Source organism: Melospiza georgiana, chromosome 4, assembly GCF_028018845.1.
Source record: "Melospiza georgiana isolate bMelGeo1 chromosome 4, bMelGeo1.pri, whole genome shotgun sequence".
NCBI lineage: Eukaryota > Metazoa > Chordata > Aves > Passeriformes > Passerellidae > Melospiza > Melospiza georgiana.
The window spans coordinates 17,597,107-17,623,851 of record NC_080433.1 but is presented as its reverse complement, the minus strand read 5'-3'; the positions used below and the strand labels follow the sequence as shown (position 1 = coordinate 17,623,851).

Here is a 26,745-nt window from a genome sequence, read left to right as displayed (position 1 = left end):
GTCATTGCCATCACCATCAACGACAGGTGAGGGCTCCTCAGGGTCATTGCCATAGCATCAGTGACAGGTGAGGGCTCCATGAGCTCCAAGGTCATTGCCATCAGCATCAGCGACAGGTGAGGGCCCCTCAGGGTCATTGCCATCAGCATCAGTGACCTGATGGCTACTCAAGGTCATTGCCATCAGCATCAATGACAGGTGAGGGTTCCTCAAGGTCATTGCTATCAGCCTTAATGACAGGTGAGGGTTCCACAATGTCATTGCCATCAGCATCAGTGACCTGATGGCTCCTCAAGGTCATTGCCATCAGCATCAAGGACAGGTAAGTGCTCCACAAGACTCACTCTGTCCCCAGGCAAAAAAGAAACTGCAACCTCTGCCCCTCTAGGGAAAAAAAGCTTCATCTCAAAATACAGGACAGCCTGAACAAGGGATGTGAATAGAATAGCACTGATTGTGAAATACAGAAAGATCTCTCAGGACAACTCTCCCATCTCTAAACTCACCAGGTTCCAGCATTTTAAATGGCCCTTATTTAAAGCATTGAAATAACTATATAATATTAAAGCATTTAATATTATATAAATTTATATAATTTAATTTATATAATTTACGCATATAAAATTACTAATAATATTAAAGCATTTTAAATAACTCCTCAGAAGATAACTGCACCACATTTTCTGTATTCTGACATACATGTAATGACTGATCAGCAGATCTCATCTGTACCCAAAATGTCTTTCCTGTTCATTGTAACACAGCCCTGATAAACTTCAGCAATAAAGTACAGGGATGCATTTTATAGAACCTATAGATCTGTACTTAAAAATAACATATTGGCATTTTAGAGAACAGATTCAAAATTTAACGGTTCTTTAATATGTAAAGAAATGCAATTAATATTTACTCCAAAGATAAATAATGTTTTAAAAATATGGGTAACTATTCCATTTGCCTTGCTCTCTCTTTGCAAAATGAAAGAGGAAAAAAATTTCAGTAAAGGAGGCCTCATGAAGACCTGAATAGTTTAAATCCTGTTTAACTAACAAGAGATTTTACCTACTGGAAAGATTCTTTCAAATGGTTGTTGTGCTGAGGTTATTTTCCTCAGCTGAAAGTGCACAATATGATAGCTGCTGTAAGATGTAGGCTACAGAGCACTTGATTTCCCCCTAAGTTTGAAGAATGAGTGGAGCAGGGAGCATGTTTCATTTGTTTCAGTAATGAGGACAGCCTGAAAGGTGCTACAATTCCTAAAGGGTGGCAAAACAGCACTTAGGAGTAAAGAGAGATAAAACAAATGCTGTGAGGTTATGTTTGCTGAGGTCTGTACATGCACCATGCTTATGATGTGGGAATTTAAATTTGTTCTATCATTCTTTTTTGCAAAATGGCAGCAATATGTTCAGCAAAGCCAGCAGGGCTGCTTCAGTGCTCCTCTACTCCCTGTGGTTACACACCGATCTCCACAGTGCCTACAAAAAGGTAAGCACAAACGAAAATAATCTGTTCCTTCAGACCTAAAACCCTTTCATTTGTCCTCTGGGGCCCTTAGCACTCCTATGCATTTAAGAATCAACCTGTGGTAGGATTCAAGTGGTGCCTGAATTTGGTTTTCTTATTTACTTGTGTATAAGTAATGCATGGCCTTCATTTTTGCTCCTCTGTGTTCATGTTCTCTCCTTCTGTGGTTTTATATCCACTTGTAAAGCTTATGAAAAGCTTTGCTGCTCCTGCCAGCAGTGTCAGGTGGTGGGAAGTGATGCAGAGTGGAGGTGATGCCCATCCACAGTGGCTGAGCCAGCCTGGCACAGAGAAACCACAGAAGTGGCAGCAAAGCCAAGGGCAGGGCAGGCAGCTCCCTGCTCTAAAAGCAGAGCAGCTCTGTTCTCCTTGCTGTTTGCACAGCCCAGGTTATAGTCACACAAAACCCAGGGCCTGGGAAAGCTGGTGGCAAACGTTTACTGCCATAGTCAGATCAAACAAAAAATGGCCAGCATGAGTCTGCCACAAACCAGTTTGGTTTTTTTAAAGCTCTGTGCCTGCTTTTCCAACCCTCAGCTGAGTTAACTTCCACCTACCAACCTTCACCCTGCATCTATCTCAAACTGTTTTCAATCTTTGTGTGTTTGCTGTTCAGAATTTGTCACTTCAAATTCCCTATAATCTAAAACTGTCCCATTTGCCATAGTTTCCCATAGCACTTGTTATTAGATGTTTCTCTTTGTAGATTTTTTTTTGTTGAAATTTGCTCCAAAAAACTTTCTTAGCATAAACTTTAACAGTGTTGCATCACACTTAGCAGGTATGGCCCCACAAACCAGAAATCTGTGTTCCAGAATAAGGCTGTTGGGCCATATAAATTCCTAACTAGTTGTCTCTGTTTCTTTTACAACTGCATTCCTGAATTTACCATACAATAAATTTATCATACCATCAGCAGTATCCCCGATGGCATGAATTTTATGAATTTTTTGAATTTACTGGTAGTTTAGGAAAGGTCTGACCTGATTTTCCAAAATGCTGATTATTTGCTCTTCCTATGCAAACCATGTCCCCTAGAGACACCAGGTATGGCACTGAAAACTTCAGAAAAACCTAATGCCCAGACAGTCTTGAAACTTCAGTCTAATAAGCCACAGAAATCACTTATCAAATGAAACAGATAAAATCCTGAGTCATTTTGGCATTGCCCTGTGTTCTTTGTTCTGACAGATAGGTTTATCTCAGCTGTTAGTCACCTGAAAGTTAGGAGTGTCTAGAGCTGAGGTGGAAGAACAGGCTCCTGGTACAGACAGTGGAGGGAGGTCAGCAATTCCAATTACCCTCTCATCTATCCTGGCTAAACGAGCTTGTTCTGTCCCTGTGAGTGCTCAGGACCCTGCTAGACCCCTGCCATGGCTCCTTATCCGGCTTTTAGGCAGCTGGAGCCACCCTTCCCTTGCAGAATCAGCACTGAAGATAATGAATCCCCACCCTGCTCTTCTTTACAGCACTGCTTAAACATCTGGGTATCTCCTGCAACTTCAGTAAGAGACTTAAGGTCTTCCTTTCGTTCTAGAGAAATCTAAAAGCATTTTTTGGCCTTCAAAAATGTGTCCTTACTGTGTTTTCAACAGAAAGGGAAACAGCACTGAAAGTAATGAACTGTTGTGTTTCTTCCCTTCCAAAGGCTGACTTCAAGAAGGCAGATTTTGTCAACAGCAGGACCACAAAAGCCTACAACTCGCTGAAAGATTGAATTTCCAGAGCACAGCACCAGGAGAACAGAGATCCTACACGTCACAGGGCTGGTGTCACCAGCATGATCCACAAAGCATCTCAGAAAAAAGGGAGCTGATTTGCTATAAAGATTTGAGTGGCTATTTTGAGTTTTTAATCCTCATCACATCGTTGTCACTGACAGCATCAACACCAGTATATCAACATCAATACAAATGTCAGTACAAGAATAACCAAAGATGGATTCTCTGGGATGGCTGAGGTGAAGTTTCATCCAGGTTTAGCAGGAGTCAGAGCTCCAGGTGACTGCCTTTGTTCCATACAGAGGAGTTTGAAATGCTGGTGGGCAGCAGATTCTTTTCAGACTGTTTTATACCAAAAGTTTTCTACGGTGGGTAAGCATCAAGTGCACTGCTCAGAATTTAGTCGTTTTCCACTATTTCTTTTCTTCACACAGCTGAATAAGAATCTCCAGACTCTATGAGTATGCACAAGAAGCTGTTTCACTACATGAATTATAAAAGCACCAATGAAGTTAAAATTACTATTTTTGTATTGCTTATTTTCATGGGCTCACTGGTTCTTAAGCTTCTTTCCTTTGAGATTTCATCAGCAACAGCAGCAAAACTGATTTTACATAGTTCTTACCATCCCTTGCTCCTCTCATCCTCCCTCACATGGCTGTTGCATTTCACAACTGTGTCCTGAAAGGATTTTAACTAGAACCACTAGGTTTAAGGCACTGTATTTCAGACACTTTGGGCTGAACTCAATCTCATCATTCTTTGCTAGTTGGTGGAGAAATTATTTGTGGGTGTTTCAATTATTATTTTAAGAAAATTGCAATTTCAAACAATTCTGTTGATAATCTATATATAATAAAGGGAGTGGAGTCTTGCCTTTATTTTTGAAGTAACAGACACACACAAGGGGCTGGGTTCTGTGCTGATTAAGGAATTCATCTGATCCTGCTTCATATTCTCTTATTTGAAATGATCATTCTCCCTACAGCAATTACATGCAATGTGATGACTTTGGGACTATGCCTGCACAAGTGGGAGTAGGTAATAGGAGGGAAAAAAATTCCTGAGGACCTGAAGGCTCAGGTTTTCATTATATGATGCTCAACATGGTAAAGAAGCACTTAAAAAAAAAAACCTAGCTGCTGCATTTAGTAAGTCAGATTTCTCTCAAAAAAACCCACAAACCCAGGGGTTGGGCTGTCCATTAAACCAGCAGGAGATTATTATCTAAATAAGAATTTATTTCTGCTGGGTTATCAGCAGGTGTGATCTGGCATTACTCTTCTGCAATCAGGGTAGGTGAGCTACCTTTATGGCAGTGGATATTTTGTCATGTGTGTTTACAAGCCCTGCTGCTCCAGCAGAGCCCATCCTGTGCCCTCACTGCTGAACTTGTCCCGAAGGAGACGGAGCAAAATCCTGAGAGTAGGGACCTCAAAGGGGAGGTCACCAGCCCTCCTCATTCCAACACTCCTGGCTGAAGGTCTGGCTCCTACCAGACATTTAGAACCAGTGTGTTGTACCACTGCACCGTGTCCAAACATACTCCTGCATATCTGGGAGCTCAGTTCTGCTGGCAGATCCCACAGCTCTCCAAGGAGTCCCAGAAACCCCACACGTGCACACAGGACAGACAGAATGTGCCCCGGGCAGGGAAGCAAACAACGCTGCTTTCCTGTCACTGATCATTTTCAGAGGGCTCTTAGTCCTGCACGTTTGCTCTGAGTAACTCAAATCAAATGCCCTCCAGTAGGAGGTTTTAAAAATACTATTATTTTTTTGCAGGATGTCATATTCAAAATACTGCAGATCCAAAAACAACGCGGGGAAAAAGGAATTTACAGCACCACACACTGAGGGAATTGTTTTTATAACTTTTTCAAATATGATAGAAAACAGACAATTAAAATCCAACTTTGTCTTCTAACTTGTTAACCCAAGTAACTCTGCTTGTGCCATGAAAGAATGAACACCAGCAAACTTGGACAAGTCTCTTTTTATTGCCCAAAAGAAGTGGTAGGCAAAATTAATACAGGAAGAGTAAACCTGAATGAAGAATTGCAGTCTAAAAGATCAAGAAGAGAGCTTTTAGAAAGGCTCATGCATTTTGGAAAGGCTCATTAAACTCACATGGTATTTAAGAAACAAAACAAGCAATGGTGTTGGGTACTTTTAAATATATGTGTACCTCTCAGTAAGATGTCCTTAAAAAGGAAACACAGAGTTTTTGGGTTGTTTCCATTGGTGCAGTGATTTTAAAGGTCCTCTTCAACCAAAATGAATCCATGATAGTGCCCCTTTAAAATCAAAGCAGTGTTCAAAAGTCACAAGGAATTATCTCAGTCCTGGCAGCAACAGGAGAAACATGAGACACACCTTATTACAACTGATCTCCTACTTGGATGCAATCAAAAACATTTCAGCAGGGCTCCAAAGAAAACAAAGCAGAGAAATAATAAATGCTTGCTCTAATGCAAAAAAGCTGTCTTTGGTCTTTTTGTTATTAGTGAACCTACTTGGCTGGGATGCAGCAAATGTATTTTTAAGCCTTAGCCCTTCCTTCAAAAGGGCAAACCCATTTTTCAATAAAATCTGGGTATAGAGACTTAGATTTTCCTGCTACAGCACAGTGTTACTGAAGGCAAGCTGTGTAATGCTCCTGTTGGCATCAGAGGCCTCCTGAAAATAATTTCTTTGCCCAGTTTTGCTGACCTGTCAAACCCACAATCTGCTTTTTTCACTTCTTTTTAATTGGTATTTTCCAGTAAACTTCACCATGGGCCACTGGAGATCTCAAAAATAATTAAATCAGCCTCACCATAGTCGTGGTTCTGAGAAATAGAACATTCCCACTTGCTCTGTTCCTGAGAGGAGATTGGAAACCTGGCATTTAAAAATGCTGAGCAGTGCCCAAAGAGTTTTTTGGCTGAACAAGGAACTTACCCCAGGTCCTCTTGTCTTGTGTCCTAACCACAACCTAGGGCAACCACCTTCCACAGAATTGTTTTAGTAGAAACTCTTAAATAGTACAGATATTTTTGTAGTAGATTATAGACATTACCAGAGAATTAATCATTCATTTCCTGATTTCATCCTCCTACCTTATTTTCTACTGCCACTGCTCCTAAACATAAGTACTTTTCCTTCTCCCTCCTTTCCTAAAGAGAATTTATGTAAAATAATTCTAGAATTATTTTACATAATTCTAGAATTATTTCCATAATTCTAGAATTATGTGAAATAATTCTAGAATTATGTGAATAATTCTAGAATTATACAAAATAATTGCATTATATCGTGCACGGACACAGGGTTTGGGTTACTTGTCTTTTTTGTGGGGTTTTTCTTTAGAGAAAGTACATGCTATCTATTGAGAGAGGTTCAGCCTCCCCTTCTGGGCCCATAAAAGAACTGGAATGAGCTGGCACCATCAAAAGCCGCACACGGAACCCCAGCCCTCTCTCCCAGCCCTCCTGGGGGTGCTTCAGGAGCTGCCCTGATGAGCAGTCACACACTGAGTCATGCACAAGCCATGCAAAGTGTTGGGAACTGCTGCTTCCCAAGCTATTCCAACTCCTGCAGCTGCTCCTCCACTCCTTTACTCAAGGTCCTGCTGATTAAAACCTCAGTTTACATTCCTGACTCATGCTCCAGACCCATCCCATGGGCAAGATAACACCACCTCAAGGTGATCTGATAGGAGACAGAGATCTGCAAACAGCAGTCAGACCAGAGGAAATGCATATTTCCATCACAGCACACCAAGGGCAAGCCCTGAAACATCAGATATTGGTGCAACCATGAGAGTCATGCCTGGAATATTGGTGTAGATGTTACACAGTGGAATCCCAGCAGAGAGATTTGCTCAAATACACAAAAATCCAAAAGGGCTTCAGTGCAGATGCTGTACACAGATCAGGGGTTGCCTTTCTCTGCAGGCTTACTCTGGATATATTTATAGGTTTGCATATGAAGGGGAAATAAACTATTTTTGTCTTATTTCATGTGTTCAGAGCTAAAAACAGCCCAAAATACACATTAGAGGCATTCTAGGCTTATCAGAAATTAGAATTTGCCTGCATCCTTCCTTCAGCTCTATCTTCCAGTCCCAATGTAACTGTAAATAATTCAAGTTTAGGTACTTGACATTTCTTTAACAGTTTTCCAATTATTAAGCTCCCATCCTCTTAGTATCTTGTTATTCTTAGTCCTCTCTCAGACCAGCCTAAATGTGCACAGGTACAGAAAAGAGGAAGCAGGCATGTTCTTAGCAGCCACAATTTAGAGCAAATACCCCAAATTTGCAAATACTACAAATACCCCATGGTATCAGTGTTTTGCATGCTTTAATTTGTAATCAGCTTTAGGACTATGAGTCAAACTATCACCACTCACACCCTGAAAGCAGCTGGGTCCCCAGAATTCCCACCCTGCTCTTCTTTACAGCACTACTTAAACATCTGGGTCCTCCTGCAACTTCAGTAAGAGACTTAAGGTCTTCCTCAGTAATAGAGAAATTTAAAGGCATTTTTTGCCCTCAAAAATACATCCTTACTGTGTTTTTACCAGAAAGAGAAACAGCTATGTCTGAGCCACAGAAAAATAATAGTGATAGGCCAAGAAGGGTAAAATCTTTCAAAAAGTTCAGAAACTTTCTGAAGCCCATGAAGGCCATAAGAAAATGGGTTCCAGGCTGTGTTTGGCTTGGAAGAACAAAAAAATAAATCAGTAATGTTGTAGTATCAGTGCTGAACTCTGCCTGGAAAGCACACTGTGCCTTAGGACACATGAGCACACTTGAGTTTTAACCCAAAACTCTTAGCCCCGTTACAAACTGAATGAGTTTAAACCCTGCACAGTTGTTAAAGACTGGAGAAATGCTCAGCAACCTTTGCATTGCAGTTACTGCAGCACACAGGATGCTGCAGTGAGAGCCTGGGAGGTATTATGTCTTTATAAAAATTAAAATGGGGATTCTTAAGGAGTTTTTTCTTTCCTGATGCTGGGAAAAAGAAGTGCTCTAAACATATGATGCCCTTGAAATACTATTTTTATAATAGGATAATATAAAACACATAACCTTGAAATACTATTTTTGTAATAGGATAATATTTGTTATTTTAAAAGCATATGGACAAAAGGTAAGAGTTTTTAACACAAAGGGAGGCTGGAATGAGAAGCTCAGGTCTGATGATGTAAATACATGGTGATAAAAAGGAGAATCTACAAATCAATATTTGCACCAGCATTGCAGTGCGGCTTTGTGTTTTGTTTTGTTTTGTTTTGTTTTAGGGGTACTACTGCTTGACCTGGAATTACTTAAAACCTGGAAGTGAAAAACTGGTGCCTTGGATAGCAGCAATATTCTTCCAGAAGTGTTATTGAAGAAGATTTGGCACAGTTAAAATGACACAAAGAGATGGAGGGAAGATTGTCTTCTGGGGTGAAAGACTGGAGCAGAGGCCTTTGAAAGAATTCCTCCTGAATACGTGAATTACCCACCCTCCAAGGACACATTTCTTGATCACATCTGTAATTTTCTGCTGTGTTGCAGAGAGGTGGACAAATTCACCATTACATCAGGGTTGTAATTAAGTTATTGTGAGGGTTATTAGGGATAATAAATAAGCCACAATAAATTCTACAGTCTATAATATGCTATAAAAGAAGAGCTATTTAGTTTATCTGGTAATGGCGCTTTGTAAAATCTGTGTTTTACAAAGCAGCCTCATGTTCTTCATACCCACTGTAGTGGCTACAGATATAGATTTGTTAAATAGGCATTGAAAAAAAGAGAGAGAGAGAGACAAAAGCCATTAAAGTGAGCAAACAGCAGTGAGCTGATTGCCAACAGGAAAGAAAACCAAGGTAGTGAAGGTGTAGCCCTGGACAGGGCTGATCCCTGATCTCTCACCTGTTCAAACCAACCACCTGTGGTAGATGCATATTTTGCTCTGTCACTGTTTCCCCTCCTGCAGTCAGGCACTGAGACCTTGGCTAGAATTTTTTTTTTCTCAATAGACACAAAGCAAAAATAAAATTTAAAATCAGTGTAACATCTCAAGCCTGAAAAATATTTTACCACAATTCTAGTAAAACATGAAATTCTTGTTAAATGCTCCTGACCCTGTGGTTTGGGCCAGAAGACACCCTCGTGACTGCTGACAGCATCACCAAAAGGACAGGAAATAGCCCAAAGTTTACACTTATGATGCTGTCCTTTAAGCAGAATTCCCTTTCTGGAAGGGGACAGTTTAATTTTTACATGCATGCCATTTAACAATAGCTTTTTCAGGGTAAGGAAGAGGAAAAGAAGAGGGGAGTTTCTGTGAAGATCTTGCCAACATTCTTTCTGGGCTCTAACAATAACTCTCCTCCTAAACTAAGAAAAATATGATTCTTGCCCAGCCTCTTCCAAGACAAATCAATTCCTGCTTTTTCAGGATGCCCTGTGTACAGCAGGCATGCTGAAATGTGCAGGCATGCTATAAAGTACAAACTGGTTTTGTTCTGCCTCTGAAGGTGACAAAGATGAAACCAGAAATAATCCAGCAGTTCCTTCTCTGCTCCCACACCAAAATCCAGGAATAATCCAGCAGTGCCCTCTGTGCTCCCACACCAAAGTCAGCTCCATCTCCTCTACATCCAGCAGTGAAGTCAGAGTAACACTTTGCTTACCTCCATAAAACCCAAAACCTCAGACACAGGAAATTCCCCACAGGGTTGAGGGAAAGGAAGATCCCAAAACAAAGGATGTTTCAGGTGTGGCTTGAGGATTTTCTTTCCAAAACAAAGTAATTTACATCTCTTTGTGTCCTTCATTTCAACAGTAGCTGTGCTGATAGAGAGGTGGCTCCCAGGGCTACGAGGGATTCACCAGGAGATTCAGCTCACTGAAACTTCCTTCACATGGAAGGAAAGTTCTGAAGGGACAAGAGAGCTGTGCCTGGCAACTCAATATTTCCTATTCTGTGCACAGTGCAAGTGGTTACAGCTCCAGTTGCTCCCCTTTAGTACAATTTCTTTAGGGTTTTGAAACTCCTTGTCATAAAGATCTTGTCCTCATTTACTATTCATCATTCCCTAAAGAGCTTTCATGGGAAGCATCTTCAGCAATATTATTCCAGTTGTTGGAGTCCTCTAATTGCCCACACATATTTCTCAGAAACTGTGGCCCAATGGTTGGTGGAAACAGCCCAGCTCCAGCATTTCTGAGAAAACTGGTATTTGACAGCCCTGCATGCTCACGTTTCCTCCTGATAAGAGGGCACTCACCTGCACTGGCTGTCCCCCATGGCTGAATTTACCAGATTATTCCCACACTGCATCATCTGCCAGCTGCTCCTTCCTGCTATGACTTCTTCAAACCTGTGCGTCACTCTCATATTTTATGAAAAATCCCATTGCCAGGATTTTTTTCTCCTGAGAAGCTGGGAAGCTTCAGCTTCTCCATGTTTTGCTACTTTGGAATGTGATTTGGAGAATTGTTTACCCACATGTGAATTGTTTTTAATTAATGGCCAATCACAGCCAGCTGTGTCAGACTCTCTGAGTCTGTCATGAGATTTCATTACTCATTCCTTGCTAGCCTTCTGATGAAATTCTTTCTATTTCTTTTAGTATAATTTTAGTATAGCATATATCATATTATATCATATCATATCACATATAATGTTATGTTATAATATACATTATATAACATTATATGCATAATATAATATTATAATATTATATATATAATATAACTTTATATATTATATATTATATATAATGTTATATTATAACATTATATATACTATATTATAGATACTAATATAAATTATATATATAATATAACATGACATATTATATACAAAATATAATGTTATATTATATATTATATTATTATATAATATATAATATTATATATATTGCATTATTATATTATATATTATATATTATATATTATATATTATATATTATATATTATATATTATATATTATATATTATATATTATATATTATATATTATATTATTATATATTATATATTATATATTATATTATTTCTATTCTATTCTATCAGCCTTCTGAAACATGGAGTCAAGATTCCCATCTGTTCCCTCGTCCACAAACACCACCACACCTGTGTATCTCTGACCCTTGTCATTTGCAGATAAGGAGAGAGTTAAGCTTTCTAACACCTGTGCTGTGCAGTTCTTTGCATTTGTCTGGTTGCTGTGTGCACTATAAAGTCTGTTTGGAGTATTTTTTTTTAAAGTCTACTGATATGAGACATCTGTCCACATAAACAGCTCTTTAAGGGCTTTTGATGGTGGGGAGGATGAACAAGATGGAAATTTTCTGTGAAAGCTGAGCTTGTAGTTTGGTATAAACAATGATATGGTAAAACTACAAGTTGTAAAAAACAAAATTAAATCACACCTTGGATTTTCAAATTCTGTTAAAGGATTTCCATGACTGAAGCTATAATTCATATTCTTCCCCAGAAATAAAGCAGCATAGCATTTGGACTGTTTAAAAATTATTCATGCTCATTGGACTGTACTTTTTAAGCAACCTACAAATACTTGCATCTAAGCCCCAGAGAGTACAGAACCAAATTTATTCCACTATAGTGAAGCAAAGGGCAACAGGGCAACAGCACCATGCTGAGGTGTGGGAGATTCAGGTTGGGCATCAGGAAAAAATTTCTTACCAGCACAGTGATGCCATGCTAGAAACAGCAATCCAGAGAGTTCAGAGATGCTCCATTCCTACTATTTTGGAAGGCTTGGCAAGAAAAAAGCAGCCTGGCCACTCAATATTTCCTATTCTGTGCACAGTGCAAGTGGTTACAGCTCCAGTTGCTCCCCTTTAGTACAATTTCTTAAGGTTTTTGAAACTTCTGGTCATAAAGTGATACCAGTTTAGCTTTATGGGGATAGAAAAAAAATCTTTGAGGTAACTTTAACTGGGGAACTGGTAAATATTTTCCCCTTGAAGGCAAACTCATCCCCTGGTTGGGAATTCAAAGTCCGAGAGGCCCTGCCCAGCTGCGTGAAGCAGAGAGAACAACATTAGTTCCAGCTAACATCAGCATTAACTGGGATTGGCCAGGGACACCAGAACAAGATGTTTGCTTCATCCCTTTCTCATTGCCCAGCACAAAGCTCAGTTTCACAGCAAAGCAGATAAATTTTTCAGAATTTTGAATGCTTCTGTACTTCTTTGTTGTTGCTGTTCTAATCAAACCATCACTTCTGCCTCCAAAAATTTCATTTAACCCATACCTGAAAGGAAAAACACAGGTTTGAGAGGAAAACCAGTTGCTTACAGACTTTCTTGAAGTGTGTCTTAAAATCACCACTTTAAGAGAGCTCCCCCATATCTGTTCTCAGAATTTGCTGTACTTTTGATTTTCCATGATGGTGACAGCTTCCTTCACCATACTTTTTATCCTTTTATGCTCTCCTTTCAGCAGAGCTCTCACATTACAGCAGGAATAGTCCCCATCAGCCAGAGCAGGCCAGCCCTGGAAATTCCTTTAATCAGCTCCCTGATCAGGATTTTACATGTGAGCCCCCACATAAAGCAGCAGTCACATCCCCCTTCAAGATAACTTAAAGGATGTTGGGTCTTGCCCAGCTGATGAGTGAGCAGCCCAGTCAGCTGTGAAAAAGCTCTCAGACACAAGGAGGAAACTTGACCTTGTTCTTTGGCTGTTTCCACCAGCTATAATCCAGATAAATTCAAATCTTGGTCCACCCGTGCAAATATTTGCATAATGTGGAACTCATTTTTCTTGTTGAAGTTGCCATGTTAGTTTTAATGAGAATTTTAAGTAGTAAATATTAGAAGTTATCATTAAAGTCTCCAATTACAAAATCATTTTGGTATATGGGTCTCCATGGGTTTTTGTGTTTTTTTTTTTCTTTTCTTAAAGAGAGACTAAAATTAGGGTAAAGGGGAGAAGATTTAAAATGTACTATTTGAAATTTTGGGGCTAATTTTGTAATGAATATGATAAGTTAGAAATAGGCTTAATTCTGCTGACATTTTTTTTTTTTCAACAGCCTGAGTTAGAGGTCCTGGTTCACCTGGGAACCCAGATAAAAACAAGCAATATATTAAAGTGCCCAGGGATACTGAGAGCAAATTTTTAAACCTATTTAGAGCATATTTTAAAACTTGTTCCTACTTAAGTAAGGAGAATGGAGAAAGGCCTGAGACACACCAGTGGAGCAGGTAATGTTTGTGCTGTATCTGTCTTTTACTAAATGCTGAACAAAGAGAGGGGACAAGATATCATAACTGAGGAGGGAAGAGCCCAAAACTGCAGGAAAGAACTTCATACTGAAATAATTTATTTGTTATGCCTCCAAGGCAGAATGCTGCAGCAATCTGCTATTCTAGCAGCAGCAATAAAGTTGGAGATGGTTTTTCCACAAGATAAATCCTGTGTTTCCTCCTTAGCTGATGTAAAAATTAAGGGTTGTCTGCTAAAATCCCCAGATCTCAGCAACTCTGCTGTATTGACCAGCCTCAGTTGAAGTTCTTTAAAAATACATCAACTAATCAGCAGTAATTACTAATAGAGGAGTTAGTCCTGTCCTTACAAACCTGAGATGCAAGCGGCCCTGAGAACCCAGGCCCTGAGTAAGCTGAATTAAGTGGTTTAGGAAGCATCAAAACCTTGTCATAAGGGAAAACTGTAGCCTGGATTCTTCCTTTCAGGATGTTTGAAGCCTTAAGAAGCCTAGTTGCCATCAAGAGTTGCATATAAAAATTTGAATTTTTTTATTCCTAAAGCATGCAAGCACTTTAAGAAAAAAGCATATAATGCCACTTATGTACAGAACTGCCCTTTAATATTGCACATCTGAGCCTCTGCTTACAAAGTACAAAAGTAAAAGGAAATTACAGCCTGAGCAGAGTGCCTAAACTTCATTCTCTGTGTTAGTGCTATGGCTCAGAATGTGCTGTGGGAAAAGAACAAGTTTTACCTGCTCTTGAGGAGTTTCCTGCATTCCCACACCCAAAGGTGTTCTGTTGATTGTTGCTCACCTGTCAGATCAATGAAAGCCTCTGGGCATCAGTGAAATCTCCTGGGGACAGGACAGGGTGCCCTTCAAAACAAGCGGTTTGCCCTGGCATCAGCTGCAAGAGCTGAGCTAACCTCACCTTGTCCACCTCAAACACATAGGGACAGCTCCATTCCTTCAAAAATCCACCTCAGATCATTTTCCAGGGACAATCCAAGCCACTTCCTCAGCAAAGCATTGATGTAGTAGTTTGTTGTTTGTTAATGCTTCGAAAAATCTTATTAAAAGAACCCTTTTTGCACCCAGGGGAAGGAAATTTCTGTTTTCCAGAAGGCCACAAGTATGTGAAATGATGATGTGCTGACCTTCAAAGATGGCAACCAGAAGATGCACCAAGCACTAGTCTGGCTTTTGGAAACATTGATCATATCTATATCTATATATAAATATAAATATAAATATAAATATAAATATAAATATAAATATAAATATAAATATAGAATTTTATATATAATTTCTTTATAATATAAAAATTATGTATAAATATATTATATTATTATTATAAATACATAATATACTTTATAATTTATATGTAATTTTATATTTATTTTTATATAAATAAATATATAAAAATAAATATAAATAAAGAAAATATAATTATAAATATATATAAATAAATAAATAAAAATATAGTGACATGAATTGAGAGCACCTGTTTCAGATAAAGTGCTTTATTTTTATTTTGCTGCTTCCTGGTAAATAAATATATAATAAATATATAAAAATAAATATAAATAAATAAAATATAATTATAAATATATATAAATAAATAAAAATATAGTGTCATGAATTGAGAGCACCTGTTTCAGACAAAGTGCTTTATTTTTATTTTGCTGCTTCCTGGTAAATTGCATTTGATAGCTGTTCATCAATCTTGCTATCAGAAAGCATGAAAGCTCTGAGCAGAAGCAGCAGCATTCACAAGCATTCAGTCTGCAATCTGCACAGCAGGTTCAGGAGTTGGTTGGGTGTTACTTCACCTTCAAGATTAAATAACTAAAAAGATTTTTTTTTCCTTTTTTTTTTGAGATTTATTGTTTCTGACAGACAAATGTAGATTAAATATATTCAGCAACTCCCACGCATATTTATTTTAGGAGCTGCCTCATGCAAATATGATACCTCAAGGGCATTCTTTTGCCAAGAGAGATTTCATATCATCTAGGTTGTTTCTGGAAAGGTGTGGAATCTATTCAAGCACACCAAATTCCAATGTCTCTCTCAATACACCTGTGTGCTTGAGTGTATCTGTACCAATTTGTGTGCAAGGGTTATAATCAGAATGTCTTTGAGAATGAGGGGGGGTAAAAAAGCTAAGTATTGAAAGTTAAGAAGGACCAACAGTACAATTCCTTTTTTTTAGTCCATCCTCTCATGTTTCCAGCAGATGCTCTGCATTGGAACAGAGGGAAAGGATCTGATCTTCAAACAACTAAATTACATTATCAATGACAGTCTAATGTCTGTGTCCAGAAGAAGTCACACTACGTCAAAACTCACTCAGCCTGCACTGGCAACAGCAATTTTTGACCCAGCCTCAGTGCTCACAAATTCTTCACCTGGCTGAAATGCTCAGATGCCCTCAGATGCACATTGGCAACAGAGTGTAGCTCTCAAAATTAGTGCACCTTTTTTCCTCTTCTCAGAAGTATTAAAAACCCCACAGGATAATTACAACAGTTCTGCAACCCAGGCAGAACGCTGAACCTGCCTGAGCCATTCCCTCACTCGAAAGGGACACATCAATTACAAGTTTCATTTGGCTGGGGGCTTTAATTTCCCAAATTTCAGCATTCTGCTGGAGCTGTAGCTTTGTTTCCCCCTGCACAGGCCCAGCCCATGCCAGGAGAGAGCCAGATGCGGAGATAAAGCTGAGCAGAATTTATTTGGCAGCTCCTCCCCACAATCCTGGAAGGAGGTGTTCAGGAGCCAAGTTTAGACAGGAGCTTCTGCTGCATTTTGGCTGTTTCCTCTAAAGCACATCTGCAGAGCTTTTGGGACCACAAAGTGAGGCCCCATGCCAAGAGCTGACTGTAGAAAAGTGAGAAAGTGGCATATTTAAAATATTAATTTTAAATGTACTCTGCATGGACAAGAGCAGCAATGATTGACCTATCAGCTGTCTCTGCAAATTCACCCTGCACCTGAAAGAATACAGAAAATGCAGAAAAACAACTGTCAGTCCCTCACATTGCAAAGGAGAATGAGAAGAGCAAATAGCTCAGGTAGACTAGAACAGCTGGTTGTTCTAGCCCAGTTCAGGTAGAAACAATCCCTTCGTATTTCAGAGTACCCTTCTCATAATGTTAATAATAAAAGCGCAATCTTCCAAAACACTTCTGCCAGAATCAGAAAAAAATACAAGAACACATGGCCCAGGAAGGTCTGCCTGCCAGGGAGGACAGGACCCAACAGCTCTTTTTAAGATCTCCTGTTTGAAGATCCTGACTGCAAACTGTCAGCTCATACTCAGAATTTATTAAGGCTTGTGCAAATGTAGTTCCTTTAATGACACTACTAAAACCATCTTCTAAGCATTCAAGAAAAATACATTTCTGACTTGGCCAGAATGGAAGAAGACAGCTTAATTAGAACAACCAGATTTTCAGACAGAGCATAACATTTGGTATTTCAGCTCTGTAGTTTTATAGCTCTGCAGAAATTACCTTGCAGAAGCTGAGATCTGCTCAGATTTCTCTCAGATTTCTTCCTTTCACAGGGAATGCTCACCTCGTGTTTGTGCTAATAAAATTATTCCTCATTATTTTGCTTGTGTTGTATATTCTCTTCCATTTCTGAACTACAAAGACCAACAGAAAAAATTATTCCAGCAAGCCTGTGGCATGTCCAGCTAAGAAACCATCGAGAGAAGTTGGAACTGTGCTAATTTCAGTGGCTGAACTCCTTTCTTGTTAACCTTGTATACAGCACCGGAGTTGGCCAACTCAGAAACATGAGAGCATTTCCAGCTTCTCCCATAGGCTCAGTGCTCTAAGAGGATGAAAAATCCTGCATGAATGACCTCATTTGGATAAAGGAAATGGATGAAACAAGACAGATTGGATGGAAAATAAAGTCATCACTAATCTAATAAAATACATATTGCAGTGTTTAGGGTTTGGTAGGACACATTCTAGAATGTGTAAACTGCCATAATCTCTGGAAATAACCAGTTATCTCCAGCAGAAGGTTCCAAAGGGCCACAGGATGGTAAGCACAGGACTTGCCATTAGAGAGGGTAAAAAGCAGGTTAGTAATTTAGAGATCAGTCAAACTAACTCGACCTCTGGGATGATACATTAACCTCCATTCCAACACAAAATAAGGTCAGTCTGAAAGTGCCTCATTCATTGCCTGCTAAAGATTTACTAGGTGTCACCCAGATTTGAATAATACTTCTCCTGTTGGAATTCAGCAATGGTACACAAGTAAATTTCCTGGTTGCCCTCACCACTGAATCTTCTCACAAACTCAGCAAAAGACTCCCAGCAAGCAGAAAGATGGCCTGTGATTTAAGGTGAGATTTAATTGACTCTGAACTGAACTTAAAGAGAAAAAAAATGAATTAAACCAAAGAGTGATAGCCTCAAGGTGTTATGAACCACCAGCTAATTGCACTTATGATGCCTTTGTAAAGAACACCTTTCCAGCCTGATACGCTTAATGACTCATTTTCGACTAGTTGATGATGGCCAGTCCTTGCAATACTTCCCTAGGGAGGTTAATCAACACATGATCATGCAGAAGGTTTGTGGAGCACCTAGAAGCTCAAATCCTGCAGGCTGGTGGAGCACTTAGAAGCTCAAATCTTGCTAGAACATATTCACTGTGGAAAGTAAAAGCAGGCAGCCATCACAGCAGCCTTCATCATGCAGGACACAGAAACCCTATTGTTCAATCTGGATGTCCCTGCTGGCCCAGAGTGTGGTTTTGTGTTAGTTTAAACCAACTTAAATGGTTGCTTTTCCCCCCTCGTGACCTACCTTCCCTCTGCCTCCTTGCATGAATTCTGGCATTTATTTGACCCCTCTTTCTGTATTTTCCACCTTGGCTGAGGCTCCTTGAGCCTGTAGCTCCACAACCAGTTCACCTGGGTAGCAGGTGTGTGTGGCATTCACTGGGGCAGGCACACACAGCCAGGGACAGGCTGAGGCTCTGGAGATGTCCCTGCTCATTTTGCTTCGCCATGTCACCAACCTTGGCTGTGACTCTGACACCCTGATGGGCACCTTACTCTTCAGAGGAGAGAGACACTTGCTGCCATCCTCATGAGAAATCAAGACTACAAGGACAGCAACTGGACCTCTTAGATATCCCTCTTTCTTGCTATTATTTAGTGCAATTTATTGATATATCAAGTGTCTTCTGGTCAGGTGGAGTCCCATGGCAGGTCCCCAGGCAGTCAGATCATTGTGATCCACACCTTCAGGTCAGGGCTTTCAGGGAATGGTAGAGTGAGCCAGATCCCCTGAACCTGGTGTTGCTGATCAGAAGAGAAGCACTGCAGGAAAAAATGTCTCCAGTGTTGGCATGCTTGCCCATCACACCAGGCTGCCTTGCTCTGTTCATGCAGTGAGCCAGGAGAGTGGGACTCAACCTTTTATGTTAGTCTGGACAGGGCTTCTCCCTTCCTCTTTCCTTCTGAGGACAAGAATCATCCTTTTCAAGTCTTCTCTTGCTCAAAGCCATTTGACTCAGGTGCCAGACCTGCACCTCCTCCTGAGGCAGGCGAAAAAAACCAGAAGCTTTGTTGTTCACATTGCTTCATGATCGTGGATGATGTAAATTGCCCCCAAAGCAATTAATTTCAGGAAGCATTCTCTTGCCCACTGAGTCAGGAACACAACCACTGAACAAGACATAAAGATACACATCACAGCCCATTATTTCACTAATCTCAGAAGAGCTGCAGTAGCATGTCTTACCTGTGACTCACAAACCCACATTGGTTGGATTCCACCTGGTAACTTAAAGCCTTGAAATGCTGTCCTGGGTTCCTCTTCTGGATGAGCTCAGGACTTGCATCCTGGAACATTGCAGCCTCAAACCTTCAAGGGGATTCAGCATCTCAGTCACTGATAGTCCCAAGTCAGAGCAGTCAGCCCACAAGAGATTTAGAAGATTTAAGGAAGGTGCTGACTGACTGTAATGAGGCTTGGGCAAAGAGGAGGTGTCCAGGTAAAAAGCTGACCTTGTAAAGGAGGAACCTCATTAGCAAATGACAGGACTCCCTTGGATAGTTTCTGTGCAGAAACAAGAAATAACATGGATCATTAACAAAAGGAAGTGTTCTGTGTCAGGCTGCTTTCCCCTCACCTCTCCCTGCCAGGCAGGAGAAAAGCCGGAATTCTGCTGCTCAAACTGTCCCTAACTTGTGCTACCACACCTCCCTGCTGCCTCCTCAGTCTCCCTGAACTGTCAGGACCCAGGACATCCCTCTGGCTGTCCTGAGCAGCCAAGACCCCTGGCAGGGGTCTCAGAGACCCTGGCACAGAGCCCAAGATGCCTGTGGGTTTGATTGTGACCATGGAGCAAGTTACCAACCTTAGATGAAAATCTGCAAGCCACAACAGTTTAAGTAGAATGACAGTGAATTTATCACAAGGTGAAAAAGTAGATTTTGGGGTTTTTAGAATGGGGATTCAGGGGGGCAAGATGGAGGGATCTGGGCATGTCCAGCCTTTCTCCTTCTTCTTCTTGGCCTCCATCTTCTGCTGTGATGGTGGCACTTTTAGATTGGTTTAGAGTAGAAGCTCACTGTCTAACATAGGTGATAGGTATTGGAAAGTAATTGCAAATATTGTACACATAGTTTTCAGTATAAAGATATAACACCATCCTGGGGGCAGGCAGAGTGCCCTGGACTGTCTGGCTAAACAAACCTCAGCTAGACAGGAGAAAGAATTTTACAGATAAGATACAATAAACAACCTTGAGAACAAGAAATGAAGAGCCCTGACTCCTTCTTCAAACACTGGGGCTGGGAAAAGAGACTTTCTAACTTTTCTCGGGGTCACTCTGACAAGCTACAGACCCTGACACTGAACCAGCCTTAGAGGAAGGAAACAGAAAAAGCATCCAAGTGGGAGTGTGCCCCAGCTGTGCAGGTTTCAGCTGCTCCAGATGTGGGATGATGGGAATAGGGCTGCAGGTCTCCAAGTGCCACCCTCAGGAAGGTGCTCTCCTTGCTGCAAGGCTGCTGAGGGCACAGGAGGTAAAAGCTCAGGGTGGGGTCACAATGTTGGCACATTTGGTGTGTGCCATGTGTGCTCAGCCAGGAACTGACTGACTGACTGACTGGGTGTCACTCCCTGGCTCCTTTGTCTGTGGCTGTGATTGCTGCAAACCACAGCTGGCCAACTGAACCCCAGTCTGGAAAGGCACACCCACATCCTTCATTGTGGTTTAAATGGATTACTCATTTTTTTCACAGGTAATTTCCACTGAAAATCTCTCTGGTGCATTACTGCAGCCACAGAGAAATCAGTGAATCTCTCAGGGCTTTAGCTGCTCAGAGTGACCCTGAGATGTGTTAGAAAGTCTCTTTTCCCAGCCTGGGAGTCAGGGGGAGTCAGAACTCTTCATTTCTCAGTCTCAAGGTTGCTTATTGTATCTTATTTGTAAAATTCTTTCTCCTGTCCTGCCAAGACCGTTCAGCCAGACAGTCCAGGCACTCTGCCTGCCCCCAGGGTGGTGTTATGTCTTTATACTAAAAACTACGTGTACAATGTTTACAATCACTTTCCAATACCTATCACCTATGTTAGACAGTGAGCTTCTACTCTAAACCAATCTGTAAGTGCCAACATGACAGCAGAAGATGGAGGCCAAGAAGAAGGAGAAAGGCTGGACACGCCCAGATCCCTCCATCCTGCCCCCCTGGATCCCCATTCTAAAAACCCCAAAAATTCCATTTTTCACCCTGTGATAAATTCACTATCATTCTACTTAAACTGCCATGGCTTGCAGATCTTCATCTAAGGTTGGTAACTTGCTCCACAGGTCATAATCAAAACCACAGGGGCATCTTGGGCTCTGTGCCAGGGTCTCTGAGCCCCCTGGCAGGGCTCCTGGCAATCCAGGACAGCCAGAGGGATGTCCTGAATTCCAACATGCATCCATGTGAATTCCCAGCTGTACAGGAAACTGAGGGGAGCGTTGCCCCACTCCTGCCAGCCCCAGCCCAGCCCCAGCCCCAGCCCTTCCCTGCTGCTGGGACCATCCCAGGACGTTTTCTGGAAGCCAGCCCAGGGCAGCTACAAAGGGAAGGCGTTGGCCTCTGCCTGGGCAGTGCCAGCCCAGCCCCTCTGGTGACTCACCTGGCACTGCCACCCGGGCAGGTGAGGGTTGATGAAGTGGGAAATGATTTCCAAGGCAGTCACTGGTGCCAGGATCCAGCCTTGCTGCAGGGACCTTGCACTGCTGCCCCCTCAGCGTGGCATGATGGCTGCAGCAGGGCCAGGGGCAAGGGAACAGCAACATGGGGCTCTTCAAAGCCTCTGCTCTGCTGAGCCCTGGCTCCCCAGCAGCCAGGTGGAAGAGGAGGCACAGCTTCAGAAACCCTGAAAAAGTTCCAATTAGGATTTATAAGAAAAGAGGAAACATCTAATTTAAAGGAGTAAAAAAAGGCATTTTGAACATACTGAACATAGTATTTCCTACTTCTAGATTTTAATTTTTCTTTTGTGAAAGGGGAAGTGGAGGACACAAATAAATTAAATGCATCAGAGGCCCACAGAAGTCTCTGGTGACCTCAGAGATAACTCAGCCCAAAGGTGAGAGATACCCAGCATACCCTGTGCCCCTCTGTGGTATTTTTGGGGTCCCCTATCATGGGGAGGAAAGATGAATCTGACACCATGTTCTTAGAAGGCTACTTTATTATCATATCATATCATATCATTATATTGAATGCTATACTAAAACTATATTAAAGAATAGCGAAAAGATACTTACAGAAGGCTTAACAAGATACTAATGAAAAACTCATGACTCCTTCCAGAGTCCTGACACAGCTGGATGTGATCAGTCATTACATCAAAACAATTCACATGAAGCCAATCAAACAACCACCTGTTGGATAAACCATGTCCAAACCACATTCCAAAGCAGCAAAACACAGGAGAAGCAAATGAGATCATATTGTTGTCCTTTTTCTCTGAGGCTTCTCAGCTTCCCAGGAGAAGAATCCTGGGCAAAGAGGATTTTTCAGAAAATGTGATGATGACACCCCTCACCTACCCAAAGAGCTCACAGGTGTAACATAACTCTTCCAGGAGCAATTTGCCAGGAGCCATCAGTCAGAATTCCTGTACTGGTGAATAGCAAATTTCCAGAGATAACTGCTTCCTTCCCATGCCTCATCCCAGGAAAAACTCAAGGCCACGTTGCATGGGGCTCACAGAAATCTGATCTAGTTGAAGAATCTGCTCATTGCAGTGGGATCAGACTTTGAAAGGTCTTTTCTAACCCAAATCTTTCTGCGAGTCTCATTAAATCCTTTTGGTTAAAATCGTTCCAATAACCCCACCCTTTCTAGTAAATCCTAAGGGTGGACTCGTGTGCTTTCCTAATCACCAACATATTAATCACTTTTCCAGGAATTCTGCAAGAGGAGACTTTGCAACATAAAGCAGATTTAGTTAACGTAAGCTGGAGCCAAGAGCATTTTGACATCAAGGGTAGCAGCCTTGACATAACAGAATTAAACTATTAAACTACTAAAAGCATTTAGGGTGTGGAGGTAACTCGAAGAAAATTTAGGAAATGAAACCCAACAGGCTACCACATAACAAGGAAAGAGACTTGTTTTGGAATCTTGTAGGGCCCCTGATTCTGATAAGAAGGCATCCAAGTAAAACAAGAAGAATTATGAGCTTAAAATCAATGTGTACCCATCAAAGGTTAAGAACTATTGCCTGTAGTTTCATGTGCAAGCACTCCTATTCCAGCTGTGAAAAGAATAATTAAAAAAACTTTTCAAAGCTTGATGGAGTAAACACACTTTTAACCAAATACTCACTCCTTTTCATCATACACCACCTTTGATAGGTGAAATTCCTCCATGACAGGATTATTGGATGGTGTTCAGCAACTGAGACTCTGTGGGGAAAAAGTTGTTGGGGCCAGAGAAGCTGCTGTTGGAACATGCTGTGGTTTCCTACAAAAGAAGCATGCACAAATGACAAGAGGAAGGAATTAAGCCAGAAAAAGTCACTTTTGGCCCAGTTGCTCTATTTAACTTGCAATACTACTGCTGAAGTATGGGTGTCTCTGGGTCTGGATTGAAGGCACTTGAGACAGTAATTCATGTTCAGACTCAAGTGTTGATTATTTCCTATCAGTAAAACAATCTCACAACCATGAGTTTGGCAGCTTTTCATTAGAAGGCACAGAATGGCCAACAATCTCTTGTTACAAGGTCTTTTAGGAATAAACTATCCAATTAAAAACTGACACCTAGATTATTTCCCTTTTAACCCAATAACTGATCCCACAGAGCTGCAATGCAGAATTTTCTGCCCAGTTACAAAATGCCACCCAAACCCATGAAGGACAAGGAAGAAGAAGCATGAAGGAGAAACCCAGGATGACACCCTGTGCCCTCCATCTTGCTTCCATCCACAACATACCAAAAATCCCAAACCCTCAATTTCTCACCAAGTGATACACCTACACTACTCTCTATAATCTATTTCACGCTTTTGTGGATTCCCATCTATCTTGAAGTGTAGGAAACTTTCTCCATGAATGAGGGTCAAAGTCTGTGCTCCCCTGGGGGTCAGGGCACCTCAGAGCAGACAGAGAAATATTCCCTGTGCCCTGGGTTTCCACACTGAAGAAGTAAAAGCAGTTTAACTACAAACTCCATGCATGCCAACAACTGGTGAAGGGATTTTTCAGAAAATATGACAGTGACAAACTGCTGCTGGCTCTGACCCTAGTACACTTTAGCTCCTCAAGGCCCATCACAAAGACTATGGAAGCCCAGAAAGAGCAGCATTAGGCCTTTTACAAAGGCATTATTGTAGTGCCTTGTATAGCTCTCTGAGAGCCCCTTTGTAGTCACCTTGTATTGGGAAAGAGGTTTGACAAGTTTGCTTGGGCTCAAACCAGGGAAGAGAGGTAGCCAAAGAGTTACTGGGAAGGGCATCACTCCCAGCACGAGTGCTGTAATGTCTTCTGAGACAGAAGATAAATAAATCACATTTCAGATGACAGGAATGCTGCAAAAACAACAAGAAGAACCAAAACCACCAAAACAAACAAACAAAAAAAGGCAGGTAACATGGAAGGCTTAGTAGGGAGCTGCCTGATTAGCACTGCACAAGTGTGAGAGGAGAGCTTGAGGCTGAGCCCTTCACCAGCAGTCCATGCATTTCTGGTGCTTAAAGGATAACATTCCTGGAGGTCACTCAGGCAGGAGACCTGAGAAGAAGCAAAGTGCTAAAATGAAAACCTCACATTCCATTAAAAATCTCCCTCTGTAGTTGTTCCCTCTGTGCCTCAGACTGAGCTGCATTTCTGTATTTTCACCAAGTAGCTTTACCTGTATCATATATCTTTGGGGTTAGCCAGACAAAGGGGAAGTAATAAATTGGAGCATAAAGAACAAGATAATAAAATGCAGAAGTTTTATACTGCTGGCCCATCAGCCTGAGAAAATATATGAGATCTTGGCTCGAGCAATGATCAAGAAACACATTAAGGAGCATTAATTCCTCTCAAGTGCTTTCTTGAAAAACAACTTCTCTTATCTTAGCCCCAAAGTTACCTCTGTTCTTTGCAAATTTCTGCCTTAATTCCAGCAGAAGGAAGGCTATGATTTCAGTAGTAAAAAATTATTTGCAGAGATAACAAACCTATTGTAACTGAAATGACTGATGGACCCACTAATCTCAAAGGGAGGAAATTCACAGACCTTAAATTTCCCATTTTATTTATTTTTATGCATCTCTTCAGCAGTTCAGCCCACATTAGCAGTGACAGTGGGGTCACAACAAGTTCAAGGCACACTTACAGCATTACCTGAACAAGGTTTTTTATGCTGTGAAATCTATTTCCTATCTGGGTTACAGGAGGAAACATGACCTGTGCTTCTAAAACTGGTTTTATATGGAGCCAAATAAATGATTTATCTCTCTTCGACTTAATCAAAAAGTTATTTCCACTAAGGGCTAGCGTCTGCCTCTTCTGCTTGAAACATCTGGGCTATAACATCCTGCAAGGAAGTCTCTTGAAACCACAACCAAAATTTCAGCCAGATAGGCACAAGCAGGCATTGAGTGAGAGCCATGGGTGTGATTTGTGTCAGGGAAGTGTCACTGTCACTGCCAGAGCTAACTTGATAGAAGGTGAAGTTCTGCCCTGCCATGAACCAGCTGAAAAACTGATGTGGTATTTTTGGGGTCCCCCTTAGTTGGGAGGAAAGATGGATCTGACTCCATGTTCTTAGAAGGCTGATTATATTATATTATATTATATTATATTATATTATATTATATTATATTATATTATATTATATTATATTATATTATATTATATTATATTATATTATATTATATTATATTATATTATATTATATTATATTATATTATATTATATTATATTATATTATATTATATTATGCTATACTAAAGAATAGAGAAAGGACACTTAAAGAAGGTTTATTAATGAAAATCTCATTAACCTTTCCAGAGTCCCAACACAGCTGGATGTGATCGGTCATTAGGGCAAAACAATTCACATGAAACCAATCAAACAACCACCTGTTGAATAAACAATCTCCAAACCACATTCCAAAGCAGCAAAACATAGGAGAAGCAAATCAGATAATTGTTGTTTTCATTTTTCTCTGAGGCTTCTCAGCTTCCCAGGAGAAGAAATCCTGGCGAAGGGATTTTTCAGAAAATGTGACAGTGACAAAGTGCTGCTGGCTCTGAGCCCCAGCACACTTTAGCTCCTCAAGGCCCAGCACAAGGACTATGGAAGCCCAGAAAGAGCAGCATTAGGCTTCTTACAATGCAGTAAATGCACATACAGCCTGTCCTGAACACCTCTCCACAAAAAGAGCAAGCCCTTCTCAGGTAGGGCAACCCATCAGCTCTGTTGGCTCCCCTCAATTATTCCCAAAACTGGGCTCCATTTATTGCAAGGACCTGGCTGGCAGGTCAGGGCTTCCAGGGCTGATTCTCGCATCCTGTAAAAATCACATTCCTACGCAGCTCAGACAATGAGATCCATGGTTTTAATACAGTAAAATGAAAATTCCAGCTTTCACTCTCTCAAGGCCTGTGTGAAACCAAGCAGGCAGTAAAAAGACTTTGCATTAGGCACTGTACACACTTATAAGTTAACTGTATCTTCAATACTGAAAATTGATATAGATTTAATTTGCCTTTTTTGCTGTACTTG

At 40.9% G+C, this 26,745-nt stretch overlaps 1 protein-coding gene across 1 annotated transcript in view; it reads left to right on the top strand.

Moving 5' to 3' along the window:
• PKP2 (plakophilin 2) overlaps window positions 1-3,251 on the top strand; it is a 39,654-nt gene extending 36,403 nt beyond the window's left edge. The window contains exons 12-13 of the mRNA XM_058022938.1: window positions 1,401-1,488; window positions 3,176-3,251. Of these exons, the coding sequence (XP_057878921.1) occupies window positions 1,401-1,488; window positions 3,176-3,244 (157 nt within the window). The 3' untranslated portion in view covers window positions 3,245-3,251. The remainder of the gene's footprint in view (window positions 1-1,400; window positions 1,489-3,175) is intronic.
• Window positions 3,252-26,745: the final 23,494 nt, after the last annotated feature.